At 40.1% G+C, this 19,961-nt stretch overlaps 1 protein-coding gene across 1 annotated transcript; it reads right to left on the bottom strand.

Moving 5' to 3' along the window:
* Positions 1-5,060: 5,060 nt before the first annotated feature.
* LOC113162953 (leucine-rich repeat neuronal protein 3) lies at positions 5,061-19,691 on the bottom strand. Its single transcript, XM_026361233.1, has 2 exons — positions 19,372-19,691; positions 5,061-8,763 (listed from the first exon to the last, which is right to left on the bottom strand). The coding sequence occupies exon 2, from the start codon at positions 8,348-8,350 to the stop codon at positions 6,221-6,223; it is 2,130 nt and encodes a 709-aa protein (XP_026217018.1). The 5' UTR covers positions 8,351-8,763; positions 19,372-19,691; the 3' UTR covers positions 5,061-6,220.
* Positions 19,692-19,961: the final 270 nt, after the last annotated feature.

Genomic DNA, 19,961 nt, shown 5'->3' with positions numbered 1-19,961 from the left:
CACTTGCTCAGTTTCTTTTATTTCATGCATTAACAGCTTTCAGTCAGTGGAATCATCATTCTGGATGCGTGCGTTATGGAAGAGAGCAGATTGCCAGACTGTTAAGTACCCCACTCCCTTCATTTCAATTGCAAATAATCTAGATAATAATTTATGTAACACACAATTATCATCAATATGAAACGGTCATTCAGTTTTGTCGTGATCTAATCTAAACTGGTGGATTTCTCTTATCTGGAGATGAGAGAAAAACAGGAGATGGTGGAGTAAAAGCAACAAAACAAATATCAACAGAGAGGAAAAAAATAGACGAAAAAAAGGAGAATCTATCAAACAGATAATTAAGATCAAACACAAGCACTGGTTATTGTTATTCGAGTTTTCAGGGAAGCGTGTAATGAACCTAAGGAATATGGTTGTTTTGTATAACCTTACTGTGAGCCACATGCTGCTCCACAGTGTATGGCACCACACAGAGCCACCATCCACACATAGCAGGGGGGGTTGGGAGAATGATTGATGGTGGAGTGCAGCCGTTTGTGTGTTCATTTTGGGAACATGTTTGAAGTAATGGTGTAAACACCCCATGGCAGACAGCCGTCGCATACAAAGGCATCTTTTCCTTTTCCTATCTTGATTAGCATTAAGGCCTGAGCAAGGGACAAAACTGATGAGTTTCATGTGTATAAATATGCTTGCCGTGCAGTCAGTGTGCACAGGATCGAAAAATAATTTCATTCACACTGTACGTGGGAGAGAAGTACTGTACAGCACTTTATTTGCACTCATTGCCATTATCGGCACCGCAGGTGTTCCTCCTCTGAATGGCCCTCATGATCCGCGACCCCCATCTAATAAAATCCACCTCTCTCTCCACACAACGTTGCCATCATTACATCAAAGAATAAGGCCACCCATAATAATGAAAGAGACACAGAGCCATTTTATTTAGGCCACAGAGCCCTTTGCTGCTGCATTTCTATAGCACACAAATTCTCCAGAGCTTAGTAAAGGACTGTCATGCTAAAATGCATTTTAGACAACTGACAGAATTTAGCATACTGTGAGATCAAAAAGAGAGAGATGATACGAATAAGAAAGGTAAAGTTATATTTTATATAATCAATTTAAACACCATGTCTTATAGAAAATGTATTATATATATTTTACTGCTATTGAAACCAAATTTCTTAATTTAATTTCCTTCTCTGTTAAATTCATATCAATGCAATTGCTGCAAAGAGCTTTGTTTTTAACACTAAACTGAAACACTAAAATCATTCTTGATAAATGATTTGCCACACTGCATTCTACAAAAACAATTGCACACATTTGTTGGATAAAATAAAAGATTTCTCATTGAGGTTATAGATTCTAATTCACCATGATTTTCCATTTCCTCCTCTCACACACTCTCCTGGCTACATGAAAAATTGCGACAGTTGGCGCAGATGCTCGATCAACTTGGCCAGTGCATAATTACCAGTGAGTAAATTAGCATTTATGCATGCTTTTGCAAATATTAGCGCTATAAGCAGTCTTTATTAAAATCCCAAATGTCCCGGAGACTAGTCTGCTTTACCTCAAAGCTTAGTCGTAACCAACATAAACAGCAATTACGTAACTTTTCTTCAAGCCTTCCATCTGCCTAATGGAGAGCGAAGTCCGCAGCAGGTCTTTTTACAGACAGATCAGAGTGAAACATTACGTAAACAAGCCTTCAGTAGAAAGGTAGTACTTACACAGCCACTGTAACTGTAGGTGGCTCTTCCACCATTTCACAACAGGACTTTAATGTTCAGCGATGATTAATGCAGGCTGACATGAATATAGATGGCCTTCTCAGCGCTAATGCATCTGATGGGAGAAACGGCGCATCTGTTCCATGAAGCTGACAATGCTTTATAAAATTATTTTTAAAACCTACTAAGAAATAACATGATATTTCTCCATATCTTTATATGTTTGTTTTTAGGCACATGCTTTTTTCTCCCCTATCCCATGCCATCATTAATGTGAGCACATGCATGTGAATAACTCATTAGCCCCTGCAACAGTCTGACCCCACCACAGGCTGCAGGCCTATAGAGGAAACTGCAGTAAAACAAAGAGAAGCAGCAATCAATCAGGACTCCCGGAAACCAGTCATCTGTTTGAGCACAGGCCTTCCAATTAGCAAAAAGCCCTCTGTGGTTAAAATCATTCTCACATTCAATCCAAGTAGATTTTTTACTGTGGCTTACACAAGAATTATGGTCATGTATTTATCAATATGTTGGTCTACTTACAGTGTGAAACCTCTAATGTGGACGGCCTTCTGCATCAATGGACTCCTGCTGTTATATGTAGAATTTTAGAGATGCCAAGCTAGTTGTGAATCAGAGGAAATATGTAAATGTGGCATCAGCTCAGATCAATCGGGTGCACATGGGGTTAGTTCAAAAATGGAAATGAGCAATAGCAGTTATGTTTTGGTAGTGTGAGTTCACTGTGTATTAATGGCATTGTGTGCATGCGCATGTGTGTGCATGTGCTGATGTGATTCCGATGCAATGCAGAGACCTCGGGGGCAGAAAAGGACATCATTTTTAGCAGCACGTTGAAGACACGTTGGGAGTGATGGTTATAGAAATGGAGACAGGAAGAGGCCAAGCAGAGCAGAAATGCACACACACAAATGGCTTTTGACTAGTTGCTCTTTGACGAGCCATACCAAATCTGCTGTGACATTCTGTCTCTACTTTTCAGGAAATACACCAGCAATGCTTGTTCAGAATAGTGATGCACTGGGCAAATTCTGGCTCACTGATGATACATGGTGTGTATGAAAAATTCACCTGTCATTGCACTAACATCAGCTCCGGTGTAAACACATCAGAAGGTGATAGGACACAAAACAATTTGCACTGCTTCTGCAAACCTGGTGTTTTAATTAATAAAGTACTGCAAGGCAAATCCATTTTTTATTCTGTCATCAAAGCAACCAGTGCTTTATTTCATTCCACACGTTATCCAGTTGTTTCTTCAATAGCTGGGCTGTAAAGGCCTCTTAAAAGCAAGCAATGGCATTAAACATAGTACTAGCAGCAGGGTTGTAAATGCCTGTTGACATTTCACTTTTCATTGCAGTGTTTCTGCCTGTAGCTACACTGACCGACCTATGAGGAAGTTTGTAACTTTAATAAGCTGATAATTTAAATGTATAAAAATGCCAGTAGTTTCTGCAGCCCTTGTAAGGCTACATTCTTTTAAAAAAATGTGTGTGTATATGTATATATATGTATATATATATATATATATATATATACACACACACATTTTTCCCAATAGAGCAAATCAACTGCCCGCACTGATTAACTTATTTTAAAAATTATATAAATAGCGTACGTCTCTCACTGGTGGATTTCACTGTCAAAGGCCCACTGACAATGATCCTCACAAAAGTAAAATGACTATGTAACCAGCAGGAGAGCCTATTTATAAGAATTCAGAGAGCATGCTTTAATATCTGTCTGAGTGTAAATGGATTTTCTAAATTGAACAATGTCATTTTAATATTTGAAATATTTAAAAATTCAGTGAGAAACATCTTTTTTTTTATTCTCACTGTGGATTAAATAGGGAATAGCTCACTGGTTCTTATCATGTTGGATTTTAGTTAAATCCAGAAGTTTTTTTTTTTTTTTTAATATACTGTAGGTTCCCTTAAATGTTAAAAAAGAAAAAAAACATCTCCCAAATGTGCCTGAAGTGAGTATGTCACTGGTGAGAAGAGCGAGAGGGAGAGAAAGCAAGAGAAAAGAAGAAGAGATCATGGAAATGCATGAGACAGGGACCGACAACGGGAGAGATGATTTTCTAGATAACATTGAGCTTATTCAGTCAAGTATGTAATCAAATCATGACTAATAAAAAATAAAAAGAAGAACAATATGGCTAATAACCATGAGCTGCTTTAATCTCAGAGAACATGTTTAGTTGGTGAACTCACTCAGCAGCTTCTCTGGCTGTCATGTTGTTTCTCCAAGACTCCAGACTAGAGAGAGACTGAAGCTGCTACACCTCTTTGTATGATGGGTTGGTTGATTGTGTGCAATTGCCTGCATTCACATTTCTGTCTTCTATAAATCATTTCTCACTTTTTGTGAGTCAGTGGCCTTGATTTTATGTTTTCCTGTATCTATGCATGTTCTCCCTTCAATGTCGGTAGCTCTGCCATAATCATGCCTGTATTTGCTAAGACACAGACTCAGTCTGACCTGAGCATTACCTGAGGAGCATGCCGCTTCATATTTTAACTTCCTTTGTCTATGACAGATGGCTTGGCTCTAAAAGCTTCTGTCCATGGTGCTGAAGGCTGGCCTGATGTATGAGCGTTAGGCCCTGTTTGATAAATCCGCCATGTCACTCTGCCTATGACAGCCATTCATCATGCTTGACTTTCTCATGTGAAATGTTCTGTATGCTGGATAATTCAGTAAGACAAATAAAATGGGAGACCTGAAGCTCAGACTCAGCTCCATCCCACCCTGTGTTGACTTTCCAGTACTGTACTTTATCTCTCTGTCACAGGGACACTGTGTCCCTGTCTAAGCACGAATAGCAGCAGCTGTGGCTCTAGCACAGTGACTATATTGAGACCAGCTGAAGGACGAACATGTTCTTAATGAGGCAGCTAATGAGTTCTGTTCTTTGTGGCTATGATTTTTTTTTCTTTTTCCCAGGGTTAGGACGACCGTTCAACCATTCAGCTGAAGTCTCATGACTTTTCCCCTGTGAGTTGACTCAAAAGACAGTTTTTTGTTCTGTACCACTTGGTCATTATCAATATTTTTGTTTTACATGATTGCAGTTGAAATGTCACCAATGAAAATCATTAGACATTTCATTATAACCCATGGTTGGATGGCAACAAGAAGAAGAAAAAAAAATAAAGCAACAATTGATTTTTAAAATAAAACGGATATTATGAAAAATATACGAAGAAAAGAGAGTGAAGCAAAACAAAGTACACAACTGTTTGTAAAAGATGACAATGACATTTATTTTTCTCTTAGCACTTTTCTTAATTAGTCTGTTGTGCCCATTGATCACATATAATACAGTTAATATAAAAATGGCTTTTGAACTTTACACCCAAAGCAACAACAAAATGTTTTCTTAAAATATGTATGCTAAAAATACTTAGAAAGTATTTCCACTAAAATTACTGGAGAATAGCTTGTGAATCTGCAATGATGACATGGCCGTATTTTGCTGTGACTGACCTGTTTCCTCAGTTTCCTCTGTTTACCTCGTGTAGTTCTTGTTGTAGGCACTTACCAGGGCATTACAGAGTGCTTCTTGAGGCGACAACTCCTCAATCTCCTCAACCTGTTATATTTGTTTTCTTCCAACATATCCACATTTTTTCCCAGTCACCGATGCAATGAGAACTACACAGCATAAACAGCCATTTGGTAAATGTCCTCTCTAGATACTCATTTTGCAGCTGAATTTCATTAAGCTTAATGTGATGTTGTAATCAAAAGTAGTCTGCTCTTTGCCTTAATTTTAAACCCATTTAAAGTGTTCAGATACAGAGGATTTGTCATTACATCAACATAATAGAATACGTAACAATATTTTCATGAAAAATCAATTATCCATTTTAAATAGAAAAAGGGGGTATATTTCATCAAAAGGCTTACACCATAGTCACTGTTGTTTGTCTACTCTACTAAATCTCCCTTCCCATAATAGACAGGTGTTATTACAGTATCTCTAACTCGTCTATGGATGTTTGACAAAGCACAGACGGTATTGCTTGGGACCACACAGACAGTTCCACAACTCTGAATACATTAACAGTCAATTACAAGAGAGTTGACCATCATAATCACCATCATCTTCTTCACTTCCTTTCTTCTGCCTGCATTTCTGTATGAATGGTACTGAAATATATCTTTCTGCAGTAAATGCCCGTTCCTGCTGATGTTAGCTTGGTTTGATTTAACGGTTACAAAGCCACCACTTCAGCTATGGTAGAATCTGGGAGAGCATGTAGTCTGTTGTTTAAACAGTTCCATCCCAGTCCAGTAATAATTTAGCCAGTGTATCTGAGCGGAGAATCAGCAATGGCTATGCCTTTTAAACAGTACAGCAGAGGTTGGTCCACCCCTGCTCATGGCCTTGTCCATTCACTGTAGTTGGTGTGTGGTGCTCTGCGACACTGCACTTCTTAAAAGGCATTGTCAGATACATTTATGACTGTGGCTTTGACTTCCACTCCACTTGGCAGTCCCTTACCCGAAACCCACAGCTTTGTAAAGAATGGAGAGTGAATACCGGTAGCTTCCACTGGTGTCAGCAAAGCTTTGGAATCACATTTTCTTATATCCCCATAAAGGTGGTGGTTCCTCAGAGACACATAAAGAAGCAGGCAGGCCACTGAAATGACAGCCAAGAGCACACCGAAGACAGTGATTACTGCTGAGTCCCATTTTTCTGTGTCCTTGGTTGCCTGCTCCAATCCGTTAGTTGTGACATTGACACATTTGGTGTCGTGGTTGAAGTGGATGGTTCGGACATCTACACAAACTTTGTACTGAGTGGCAGGGCTGAGATGGGTGAGGTTGTATACCTGGACATCCGAGGGAACCCTAGTGGTAAATGCCATAGTGGGATGCTTGGCATCTGACAGGGTATACCATTTAATATTGGGAGCCAGTGTGCCAGGGCCAGCTTTCCAGGAGACCAGGATCGAGTTTGTCCCTACTGATTTGACTACCACAATTAGAGACCCATTTGTAGGTTGGGGAAAATAACCATTCACTTCTACTGAAACTGATTTAAGATCAGCTCCAACCAGATTATGGGCAACACAAGTGTAAAGACCAGCTTCATTTTCTGTTATATCATAGATGTCAAATGTTCCCTCTGGGTGCATATAGAACTTGTCAGACACAGTGTTAGGCAAGACCCTGGTACCAGATGGAGTGATCCAATAGATGTCTGGCTCTGGTTCAGCAAAGGCCCGACAATGGAGTGACACTGAGCTCCCATTCTGTGCTTTAATATGTCCAGGCATGCTTTCAGGGGAGATGAGTGGCAGACAAATCTCCATCATTTCCCTGAAGTGCACCTGCCGTACATGCTGGCCCTCATATTCCGGGGGCTCCACACAGTACAGTGAGTCAGGCTCCATAAAGCGAATGTTGGTCTTGTTCATGTTCATCCAGCGGACTACGCAGTCGCAACGGATAGGGTTGCTGTGCATGCTAACCTCTCTGAGATTTGGGAGAGACTCTACAGTAATCCTGTGGAGGGCACTGAGTGCATTGCCATTAAGCATAAGGGTTTCCAGCCGCGGTAGTTTGTAGAAAGCATTAGGATGAATATAGGAGAGTTTAGGATTGTTGGTAGCTTCTATTTTGGTCAGCTCAGGGAGGTTATTAAGGGCAAAGCTGTCAATGGAAACTAGCTCTGGCATGCTGTTAATCCCTAGTTCTTTGAGATGGAGCATATCCACAAAGTCACCTCTCTGTATCCTTGCAATGGGATTTTTGTTTAGATCCAAAAACTTGAGATTTTTTACATTTCTCAGGGCAGAATGGGGCACCTCAGGGAAAATATTATCATAGAAAGAGATGCTCTCTAAGTTATCAAGACCAGACAGTGCATCTTCAGGAAGCTGTGACAGGTTCATTCTAGTGAGAACAAGACTGCGGAGGTTACTGAGAGGTTTGAAGTTCAGCTCATCAATAGAAAGAACTGGATTCTCACCAATCATCAGGATCTCCAGATTTGGCATGGGCTCAAACCACTCTTTTTTAATAACCTTAAGCTTGTTAGAATTAAGGTGGAGGCGCACAAGGTTGCTCAGGCCCTGGAAAGCCATCAAGGAAATGGAGGATATGAGGTTATGATTCAGGTAGAGCTCTTGTAGGTTAGCCACCTCCTCCAAACACTGATCAGGCAACTCTTGTATCCAGTTCTCCTCCATATGAAGGGACAGCAACTGAGGAAGGTTTCGCAGATGGACATCACTGATAGAGGATAAGTTGTTTTGTGATAAATCAATCTCTGTGATGTTGGGCAAGTAATCCAAGGGCTTGTCAATCTTGGCAACATTGTTTGTTTGTAGTAATAGTACTTGTGTGCCTACTGGTAATTTTTCTGGCAGGCTAAAGAGTCCCAGGTCATTACAGTCAACTGTCTGTGCTTCCATGTACACTGAACTAGGAGAAAACCACGGTCTAATCTCACATACACAGTGCTTTGGGCAATCAGGCCTCTCCTCGGTGGCCACAACAAAAGAGGCCATGGCCAAGCCAACAAAGAGACGATCCACAAATGACACGTCCTTCATATTGGACCGTTTCCCGCCAGTAAAAAATTGGTCCTTCTAGATTAAGTGGTTGGAGCTGTTAAGTTCACAAATAATGAATCATTTGCTGGAGTTGCTGAGGCGACTGACTCACCGGCCCTGCCACCAACAACAACTACAACAGGGCTCCTTAGGGTTTTTTGTCTTGTTGTGTAGATGTCCTTGGATGTAATGACCAGTCACTTTGTGTTTCCTGTTTGTGTCAGGGTTCGTGACCAAAGCCACAGCCTAGCAGACCCCAGAAAGTGGGTGGAGGAAAAAGAAAAAAAGGAGGGACTTATATTATACCTCACTAATCACATTTATAGGTATCCATGAAGAATCTGCTCGCTGATGAATGTCCTCACTGATTGTTGCTCCTAGCTTCCAGAGGCCACAGCCCAGTCCATTCTTATCTGTGTAAGACAAACAAGACAGAGAGAAGCACGTTGAATACTTCATGATAAAGGTGGTGGTCAAGAAAGGTAATAAGAGTAGGATCTTGGCATATTGATATGTGTTATAGGCACACTGGTACATGTTGACATTTGTACACTTCAAGAACAATGAGTTTTTATCTGCTTGACCTTCTGGACTTCATTGTGGGGATGTACTGTATGAGCCCCTATAATACGGCATTTAGTCCTGATGTTAGCAGTGTAATACTGGTTAAAGAGAAAGCTTTATTTAGATTCTTAAATGGCAGGCATCCTAGGGCTTAAGTATTATCCTTTAGGACAAGCTGCTAAGACAGTGGAATATGTCAGTCTCTATAGCAACAAGTACACAGGCAACCAGTACGTACACTGTAGTGATGGAGTTAGGTTAGGGCATACATGCAGACTAAGCATTTGACAATTTAGAAGGTGCTGCAACCAACAGTCATGGACATTGAAATGCATTACTTGTTGACACAATTAATTTTAGTGCAATCAACAAATGTTTATCCTAATGGGATTTTAAGTTTTTAAAAACTTGGAAAATGTAAGCATGCAGTTTGTCAATGGCCAGACATCTCTAATAATTATGTTAAGGTGTATACATACACAAATCTCTAATAAGAAGCTTACAGGGAGGGAGTTATGTCATTGTAATTCTATGGTTTTAGACACACATTTACAACTAACAATAGTCACAGATTGTTACAAATATATGATTTAGTTCGAATTTCTGAAGATGTGTTTAAAAGTATGTCTCCCTCATTCTGTTACCTACAGCTCTTTAGATGAAAAATACACAGTAGTTTACTCCATAATGAGCAATGAATATACCCCTATGAATCACTGTCATTTTGCATTATCACTCACCGTTGTACAACAATCATTTTCACAGGTCCATTTTATAATTCAGTTATTTGTCCTGTTATGGAATAGAGCCATAACAGTAAAAACCAAAGCATGAAATGGCAAATAAATCCACCATGTGACCAGAATTTTCCTTTTATCTGCTTACAGACATCTGTGGCAGATGTGATGCAGTTCTTTCAGTTTTTACACAAATATTGATTGAAATATCTATAAAAATCTTAATACAAGCATGAAATTATTCTGCCTTGATGAGTAAATCATTATATGCGGAAGACTGTAAATGTAAGCATGATGCATGCTCTGGCATATCAGTCAGTGTCTCTTTTACAGTCATATTATTAATGAGCTAGCTTTCTCCTACTATGGCAGAAGCTCCGCAGTTGAAATGTCCCATGTAATCTGTTGCATGTAGCTGCCTCTTACTAAACAGATGGGTTTGATGCTGCATGTGATATTTTGGGCTGAGAGCACGCACCACATCATGGGAAAAGTCAGGAGAGACAGGGGATGAAATGGAAAGAATGAGAAGTATGACAGCAGCTGGAAAGTGAGAACAAGGAGAGAGAGAGAGAGAAAATGTTTTATTGTATCACTCTTGCAGTTTCCACCTCAGTGGCCTCACAGGAGATGTGGGGAAAAAAATAAAATAAAATAAATACACAAATAATAAATAGAGAAATCTGAAAGCAGGTGATGCTGAGAGATGCTTCCCCACTGGCAAAGCCAAGCTTTTTATTCTTCCATTCTGGTCCAGCCACTGGCTGGAGTCTGTTTGGATGGAGAAGGAAAGAGGGGAGGCAGTCACAGAGCTGGTGGAAAGAGAATGAGAATGAAAGAGGGGTAGGGGATTATTTTTTAAAAACACCTGGCACTTTAATAAGCTGCAACACCCAGAGCATTCTGATAAACAGGGTTGAGCTTCTTTCCCTCAGCACTGGCTCTTTATTGTGGGCACTGCAGTTGATCCGCACCCTAGAAACACAGGGCAGATTCTGTAATTCAGCCTACAGCATTTGGGTCTTACCTCTGCTCGCTATAGCTTTTCTCTTTAGTAATCACAATTACCGGTAGTGTAATGCGGTCAGGTTAACCATTATTGCATAGCTTTATTGTACAATCACAGCGGGAGGCTCTAACAGGCTGCGCAGTTGTTTTCCCAATGATGGTAATTATGCTGAGGGGACATGTTTGGACTTCCAAACTCAAACATGCAAACATAAAACTTCTGAATTGCCAGTGCTGTTATGAAATAAGAAACAGTGCCGCCCTATTTTTATGCCACATTAAATGAGGTATTACCTAATCGGATTTTGGCGAGACTGAGGAGGACAAAAAAGAAATAAGAAGTGGTAGAAAGATACAGATTGTAAAAATAATTTCAGTTCAGATATCTGCTGTTCAATGTTGGTTAAAAACTAGGATGAAAATAGGCTTTACTGGACAAGATGGTGTAGTTTGCACACATATGTCCCATCTAATTTAAAAGATAAAATTCTGTTTTATCTGAACAAATACAGATTCATAAAAAAAGCAATATTTTATGACCAGTAACTATAAACCCACCACTCTGGCCGGGATATTACTGCCAATGTTTGCAACAAATGCAAGTATTAGATTATTTTCTCAAATATCAGGTGTTTGGTCTTTACAATGCCAAAAAAAGAAAGACCCTTGTGTATATAAATAAAATGTGACAAGTTCCTGTCATAATTTCATTGACACCATTTTTTTTAATTGTTTTTGTTTAATAAACTCTCCACAAAGCATCTTTGGTATTTGGACATTCACTTTGAGGTAAAATCTTAATACTACTTTGTTTATATACCAAGTCATTCATTTCTTAGGTAATCCCATTAAAATAGTTAAAATGTGTTTAGAAAATCTTTGTTATAGTTTACTACACCACCTGGATTTATAGTTAAACATTCAGCTTTATTCCCAACAATAAGTTATGTAAATAAAGCCAATACATTGGAAATTGAGATTTATTGGTTATTCTTAATAAGGCTGCTTCCTAATTTATGTTGCTACTTAGGATTGCATGTATTTGACTGAGTGCAAACCAGATTAAATGTTACATAGATTCTTAGCTCACTGATGAAATGTAGACATATGTATTTAGATCAGGTTTCATTTACAGTCCTCTAAATATCAGCTGAGGTCACAGTGAAGAAAAACACTGGGAGTCAATTGTAAGGAGAATCTGACTGAATCAGAGGTGACAATGTGTCTAATGTGGCAAATGCACTGAGTCTTCAGGCATGCTTGCTGCCTTGGCAGAATAGCATTGAGTCAATGATGTGGTTACATAACAAACTGTTCGGATTAAAGACAACTGAAGCAAGAAATCTTTAATACAACTAAGAAAATGTTTATACAACAGATGCTTTGAGATTAATGTAAATGACAAGTGGAACATCCTCAGAGAGCAATATACCTAATCAAATTATGTTAACACATCAAAATTTTAAAAGCTTTCAGCAGCACTACTTCCTCTTACATTGTTTGTTTGGTTGGAGAAATTGAGCATGTTATGAGTATAGTTGCTGTCTTTCATTACACTTAAGCTTGAAATACCGCAGTACACTTTCCTACCAGACTACATAATTTTAAGTGAACTATTCTAATCATCTACAGGCGGTTGAACAGGTAAATTGGTATTGTACGAGTGCATTATGTGAAGCACAGTGAAGAAGCAGCCTATATTCTTGGGGCCTTACACCGTGACTGCTGTGACTATGGAGTCCACACACCACTTGTACTAACCTATTAGTACAATACACACACACATACACACACTCTGTGTAAAGCTAATTTCCCACAATCCGTTGCTCATTTGCCAGTAACTGAGGTGGAGCAAGTGAGGAGGGAGCTGGAAAAGAAGCTATCTGGAAGGACAAAATGTCTTACCAGAGGAGAAACTTGACATAGTATCAGTGGTGTTGGAGTAAACTCTGATCATCACAAGTATGCTGTCAATAAAGAAGATATTAGTCTTCTAAGACCATAAAGCAGAATTAACCGAAACCTGTATGTATAGATGTATAAATCACTATCCAATACGATCTGGGCAAATACAAATCAAATCAAAAAAGATGGATGCTTGTAATCAGTGCCTGGAAAAAGCCTTTGGGAAGCTTAAGTAGAGAGACATAATCAGCACCTCGTGATATAACCTACTGTATCCTTGGATAGGATCTCCTGTAACCTCATATCTGCACTACCACATTAAGCCTAAGCCTTGACATTTGTTCAGACAGCCAATAGAAGTCTTTTATAGGTCAGGCTAAGGTGTTCACTCATAGGTCTAACACGAGTTAGTTGAGTGTCAGGGGAAGGGGGGGAAACAATCATTCAAGCCAAAGCACCTCCTACAGTTGCAGGCTGACTGCGTAGCCCATGGGTTTTTCATTTTCACCAGTGTTAGTCATTAAGTGGTGTTTCTGCCAACCTGACCAGTCTATAAGTTCAATGCTCACTTACCTAACTTCAAGTTAGGAAGCCTAACTGATACTAGATTTTTTTTAAGTCAGTACAGTGTATATTTGTGAGCACCCATAACAGTGCAAACAAAATCCATTAAATAATTAATGTTTACACCAATGGTACAGTTTTGTAAAGACTTGATCAAAATTTATAGTAATCAGAACATTTTACAGTTGTTGAAGTTGCTGATGCTCGGCTGGAAAAACTATGTAATGGAAACAATTCTAAAACACTTCAAAGCTCGGTTTTCCAAGCTATTGCTACTCTATATTGTTATACTGTACCATTTTAACACAACAATTTATTCTGTAATATGTACCAAACAATATATCTGCACCCTGGGCCTGTGTTATACATCATTTAATACAGCTGGTATTTTTCAAGGTTTTACGATGGTGTCTTTGCATCATTAAAATTTGGGACTTTTCCAGATGATAAGTTGTTGAAAAATGACAGTGTCATTGCATCACTATTATAAACTAATATGTCTCGTCAGTCACAGAGATCGCTCTTAATTAATGTGACATTTGACTGAAACCTTGGAATCTCTCGTCATTAAAATCTTCACATTTAGTTGTTGTCAGGTTTAGTTCTGTAATATATATTTTACATGGGCACACAACTATGTGTTGGATTTCTTGACTAATGTGTCTAAAATGTATAATTTGACAATCATTCGCTCTCATCTGGAAATGGCACGAGAATAATCATTATATACCTGAATTACGATGAGACTACATTTAAGAGGTTCACCTACTGTCAAGGTGAAAAGCTTTTCCATTCAGATCTTGGCAACACCTCACGCTTACTTTCCCACCGGGCCACCGTGAGCACTGTAGCTGTTCCGGACAGTAATGGCACGAATATACTTTGATTAGAGACCAGTGAGATATGACCACTTTAAATTAATGAGTGTGCAGAGTAGGGGCACAAAGCTTTGGTCGTGGTGGCTCTGCGGTGCTAATTCAGGCAAGCCTGACTCATGTTGGCCAAGCAGAACTGTTTGTTTAACACTGTTTATTGAAATTAGTTCTAAATCCTCCCCCATGCTTCACAGTGCTTGGATGGGGTTTAGCAGAGCGGGGACCTAGAGATGATTGCTTTGTCGTAGGTTGCACACTCATCAATGCCCCATGTGGGTTTGTGTAAAAATACAATTTGTCATTATAGAGACCTCAGGTTCTGCAAGGGTTATGGCAGGCATTAAAGAGAAAATTTGTGAGATCTGAGTTGTGGAATAAGTCTTAATGTAGGATTTGTGGGGAGCATTCTGGCCCTCGGGGAGATGATTATGAGGCATGTATGGTTTAAGTGGTAACAAGGCAGTATTGCATCTGCTGAGAGGTAGACATTACACTCACTGTGGTAAAACTGGGTGGAAGACATAAAGGTCAGACGTAAGTGGAAAGTAGGGCGCAGCCGAATTGCCTTTTCTTTCAGGAGAATAGCCTGTGTATTATAGAAATGGTTCAATGGGAATTTTGATCCACTGGTAATAAGCCTCACGAGGCTTTCTTCTTCAAGTCACCTGTTCTCTCTCAGCTCTTTCTTTTTTTCACTCCTTCCGCTCTTTCATTCTCTTTTTCTCGTTCTATTGCAGCTCCATCTCTTTTTATATGCTGTGTTCTTTTTATTCCACTTTCTCACATTTGTCTCTACTCTTTACATCCTTGTGGTGAGCATGTCTTCTTATGTTCCCTATTAGCATTACAGTGCATCCAAGAAATGCACCATAGTAAAAGTAGGCGTTTAATTTTTGTTTTTCTGCATATTCAGGTTCCCATATTTCTTTCTGGTCATCCTGATGTCCCGTTTCTTGTTTGCTGTTGCCTCTAATTGCCTTCTCAATACTTCTCGCCACACCTGTGTTGAATTTGTTTTCTGCATACCTGGCTTTCTGTCTCATTACTTCTTACTTTCTAATTGCCAACCCCTATGTCTTACCCCAACAGCACATATTTCAGATGAACTGAAGGGTTTAAGTATCTGGTTATGAGTTGAGAAAGTTTCCCTGTTTATTACCATAAGAAATAAACTATTATTAGATAATATGAAAAATGTAATTGTCACAGATCTTAAAAAAACTTTAAAAAACTATTTTTGTGTTGCTACAGTTGCAGAAGCTCTTTCTATTTTCAGTGTGAAACGAGGGGAAAGAAAACAAGAGAATGCTTGAAGACATGGCACTGTTGAAACACTTCGAGTAGACACTGATAGCCCAGTGACAAAAACCAAGACACTTCCAACAGACAGGCTGGGCAAGCCCCTCAGTGGGTAGGTGCATCTGGAACGCTTTAAAGCCCCCCTTACTGCCCTACACCTCATTGATTTAATATTATATTTTCTACAAGCTAAGGAGTCCATTAAGAGGAAACCTTTACAGTACATATGCATAATGAAGCTTCCTGTATGTATATGTGTCAGAGTGTGTACTTGTGGGAGTGGATGGAAACCTTTCCCCTAACATCTACACAGTATAGCCATCAATCAGTGGCAAGTCGACTGTTAATGTAAAATCAATGTTCCAAATTAACCAAAGGACCCATGACTCTGTTTTTTCAACTCTTTCTGGACAAGACGTGCCCTTGGGCTGAGTGAGGGAGAACACACACGGTGCAGTACACACTGAACACTATATAGCACACCTACGTACATTCACACGCACACAGGAGACAGAAAGACTCGCAGACACACAGAAGGAGCCATGCATATGCAGACATGACCATGCTCATGTAATCTTTCAGGTAACGTCTTCACAGAGAACTTCAAAAACAAACATGTGCCAGCTCATTCGCATAATGCATGCATAACGCACCACACAGTGAAAGAGCACAGTTAGGGCCCCTTGTCTAATTCGCATAGTGCCGCATCTATTAAAATTAAGCCAAGGTATCCAGCTTAAGGCTGCTGCAGATAAGGTCAAAGGCGTAGCGAACATTTCAACACTTATTTCTCCCCAACATAATCACACTCACTTTTGACAAAAATCTGCATAATGTCCCATGTATAGCTGCTAGCCAAAATAAAAGAGAGGTATAAGGAGGCAGGGGGGATGGGCAGGGGGAATGGAGCCAGCGGCATATCCCTCAAAGTCACAGCCAAATTGAATCTGCAGGTGCAAATGCGGCATGTGTGCTGCCTCTAAGATGCACAGCTATCTATATTTATATGAATAATATATGGCTGGTCAAGGTGCCACAAGCCTGCAGGGAATACATTCCTACAGCAGACAGAATCAATCATTATATGCCACTGAAAAGCTTTTATTGCTGGCTTGGATCTCTTTATAATGATTTCATGGGTTTTGATAAAGTATTCTCTTTCTGTTTTCATTCTCTGCTACTCTTCTTTAGCTAAAACAGGTGAAAGATGTGATACTTTCAATGGCACGATGACTGTATGTTTTCAGAGGCTCTGCGGTACAATGACTGGCTGATTTGTGCTTTAAACATATTTCTATGCATACTACAGATGTGTGTGTGTGTGTGTGTGTGTCTGTACGTGGATGCATATTTGCATGGTTTAGTCACTGCAGCTTAACCTATACATATATATATATATATATATATATATATATATATATATATATATATATATATATATATATATATATATAAATACATTTCTTTTGATCTTTTGAAGCAACATCACTCATTCGCCATGCTTTCCATTAGTGCACTGAAGCCCTATATGTATCATTCTGAATGCAGGACAGATGGACGGCACAGCGGTAGCACTTAGGTGTCCTCTTCTTCCCAATATGGATATATGTCTCCGTTATAGTGAACTCTGATATTAACCTGCAGAATTGCAGCATAATTTGCAGAAAATAACTCTGATTTATTTGGGTTTTCCAAACACCTAACATTTAGCTGTTATGCATGATCCTTTTTAATGTGAGGTCTGTTAAAGTGCTGTTGGTACAGCACAAAACATTTTACAAATCCACTTTAGAAATGTGCTAGCTAAATGCAACTAAAATGCAGATGTATAAGTAAATGTCACTGGACACAAAGGAAGTGTCACATCCCATTTTGACCTTTGATATGGACTGAAAATACCAAAATGTCATGGATGCTTCCATCAAGCCCTGTTAAATTACATATAATTTGGCTCTATTACAGTCCAGCCCACTAGGTCCAAAACAAACATACACGTCACTTTCTCCCTCCCTGTTCATTTTTGCACTTTGCACTGTCAGTGCTTATTCCATTTTAATGGGTGCCTGTTTGTGTTTGGGAACAGGATGCTATTAGAGACCCTATGCAAGGCTGTATGGGCAGATCCCCTGCAGTTGTTTTCCGAATGTTTGCATGCATTTCGCTCACAAGCCTTGATAGAACCTTGGGCATCTTATTGCTGCCATTACATTATGGAAAAAACATTCTTAAGATTAATTTGATTTTGATGACATAATCCTAGGCTTCTTGCGCTCTGCGTTGAACTGATAGTAGTGTTTGGCACCCACACATCCTCTCACCTCGCGGCAACCTGCTGCCCTCTGCCTATAGAGAAATGAATATGGAACACCCACACTGTGATGCCTGTCATGCTCTGCAAGCCTCCACAAAGCCACTGCAGGCACAATACCTTTTACACCCCCCCACCCAACCCCTGGCATACTGTTTCACACACAGATCAATAGGCAATTCGCAAAGTCGCTTACTTTAAACATATGACGTGTTGTGGACATGTAATATTGATTTGTTTTGCACAAAGGTTCCCACATTAATGAATAAACCCATTACTGCTTTGCTTTACTGTTTTATCATGAAGGAGAACAAGCAATGTGGCTACAACGTTATGATAAAAGTATATACTTGGTTTTGAGCTTCACAAATGATTTGGAAGCACATTTTGCATGACATGAAATCACAACTGCAGGGACAGACTGGAATATTTAATGTTAAGGCTCACGTGTGAAAATCTGGTTTTCTAAATATTGTAAGACATTAATGGACTCAGCAGGTAGTCACACAATTAATAATAAAGTGGGAATAATACATAGTGTGTGGGCTGAGGTTTTCTCAGTGTGGTTTGGTGTCTGATGTGAGAGCATGATGGCTCTCATGTGGCATTTGACTGTGAGCTTCATATTGAGCAGCTGCTTTGGGTGAGTCATTTGCAGTGTGGAGCCCAGCATCTATTGTATCCATCCCTGGAACAAGCAAGCGGAGGCACACACACACACATGCACTCATACAGTGAAAACGTCAGATTGAGTATTCCCCTTGGTGAAAATTACATTTGTCATCGGCTATTACGTGTTTATTTGCCTGTGAAATATTTGCAGGTAATGCATCAGCTGGATGATATACATATTGGACAGAGAAGAGAGAGTGTGATAGAAAACGGGATGCAGGGAGGGGGGGTGACAGAGAGAAAGAGGGTAAAGAGACGCTTCAATGCAGTTAAGGGATTAGTGAACTCCCCACCCCCTAACCCCCCATGTGTTTCGTGCAGGATACCTGGATGTGTGGGTGTATAAGCAGGTGAAGCAATGATAGTGAATGCGCTCCTAGATGCCCCTCGGTGGATGTACTAATTATGCAAAAGCCCTGGATGCAAAGTGCCGATATGGCTGTGGAAGAAAAGACTCCTCTCAGTTTTGGGAATGCGTGGTGGTGTCCAAAAAAATAAATAGAAATAAACGGAGGGTGTCGTTGCATGTGTCGGTAACGACCTATCTATTTGCAACAGGAAGGTTTAACGTAGAGGGAAGGATAGAGGGAGGGTGGGGGGGGGCAGCCACCATTCTGTGTATTTCTTCGAGACGTGTCTGGTGTGCGCTCACTAAGCAGAACCAGGGGACATGAAACTGCCAGCCCATCAGCGCGCACACACACACACACACACACACACACACACACGTAAATTACACGGTTTTAAATTCTCAAAATTAATTTGCGCGTTTATTCTAAACAGACTCCTTCATAAATCCGATCTGCTGGAGGCGCATCCCGCATCCGCACGTCAAATGGGGGTTCGGGGACAGTCATTATTCAGTAATGTATTTTCATAATTTGTCTAATCATGCATGAGTGATTGTTGAATATGCACAATATAGGAAAATTATTCATTACTTCAATTACAAGAGTATATGTCCAGTAAAACAGCTCCGAATCAGTGATTTCAGGCGTTTTTCGGGAACTTGGAAAATGCGTTGCGCAGACGTAAACGATATGGATCAAATGATAGAAACATATTTCAGGAGTAACAGAGTAAACTTACCCGATTTAACCATCACAGCCCTCAGATCAGCGTGTGTTGTCTATATTTCCATCAAGTGCGCCGCTCCAATGACGAGAAAGCCCCTGCGCGCAACATAAAGCCCGTCAACAATGTGTGGTCATCTTGTTCTCACGCAGTTGATGAGAAATCAGTTCTAGTCTCGCTTCCACCGCAAAACACACGGCTTCTGCAGGAGAGTAAAGCAAGACGGTGAAGTCCAAAAGCAGGCTGACGAGAGTATGGAGACAGCTTCATGTGTTCCCTGTGCCCTTCCCTTCCCGTTTTCACAGCGGCTGTTAAGGGCGCATCTCTCCCCTCGATCAAGTGTCAGGCGGACCACATAGATGCGCCGCCGTCTCCTCAGCAGTCATTAATATGAGAACAAACCCCGACTCTCCAGAGAACAGCCAATAGCGTCAGAGAAGCGGACGAGGCGCTCGCAGCATCCCTGCTGTGGTTGGGTGAGAGGAGCCGTCAGTCATATCTCAGAAGCCTGTTCTCATTTATTTCTTCTGTTGGTGAAGCACGCTGCAAAAAGTATCCACATTAACAAGTCAGTCCGTCCAGTCAGAGCTGGACTCAAACGGTGT

Source organism: Anabas testudineus, chromosome 23, assembly GCF_900324465.2.
Source record: "Anabas testudineus chromosome 23, fAnaTes1.2, whole genome shotgun sequence".
Lineage (NCBI taxonomy): Eukaryota > Metazoa > Chordata > Actinopteri > Anabantiformes > Anabantidae > Anabas > Anabas testudineus.
The sequence above is the reverse complement of the archived record's forward strand: the minus strand, read 5'-3'. Positions and strand labels throughout refer to the sequence as shown.

Bases quoted from the DNA above. Each gene is read 5' to 3' on its own strand.
- LOC113162953 (XM_026361233.1), bottom strand. From the start codon at position 8,350: ATGAAGGACGTGTCATTTGTGGATCGTCTCTTTGTTGGCTTGGCCATG.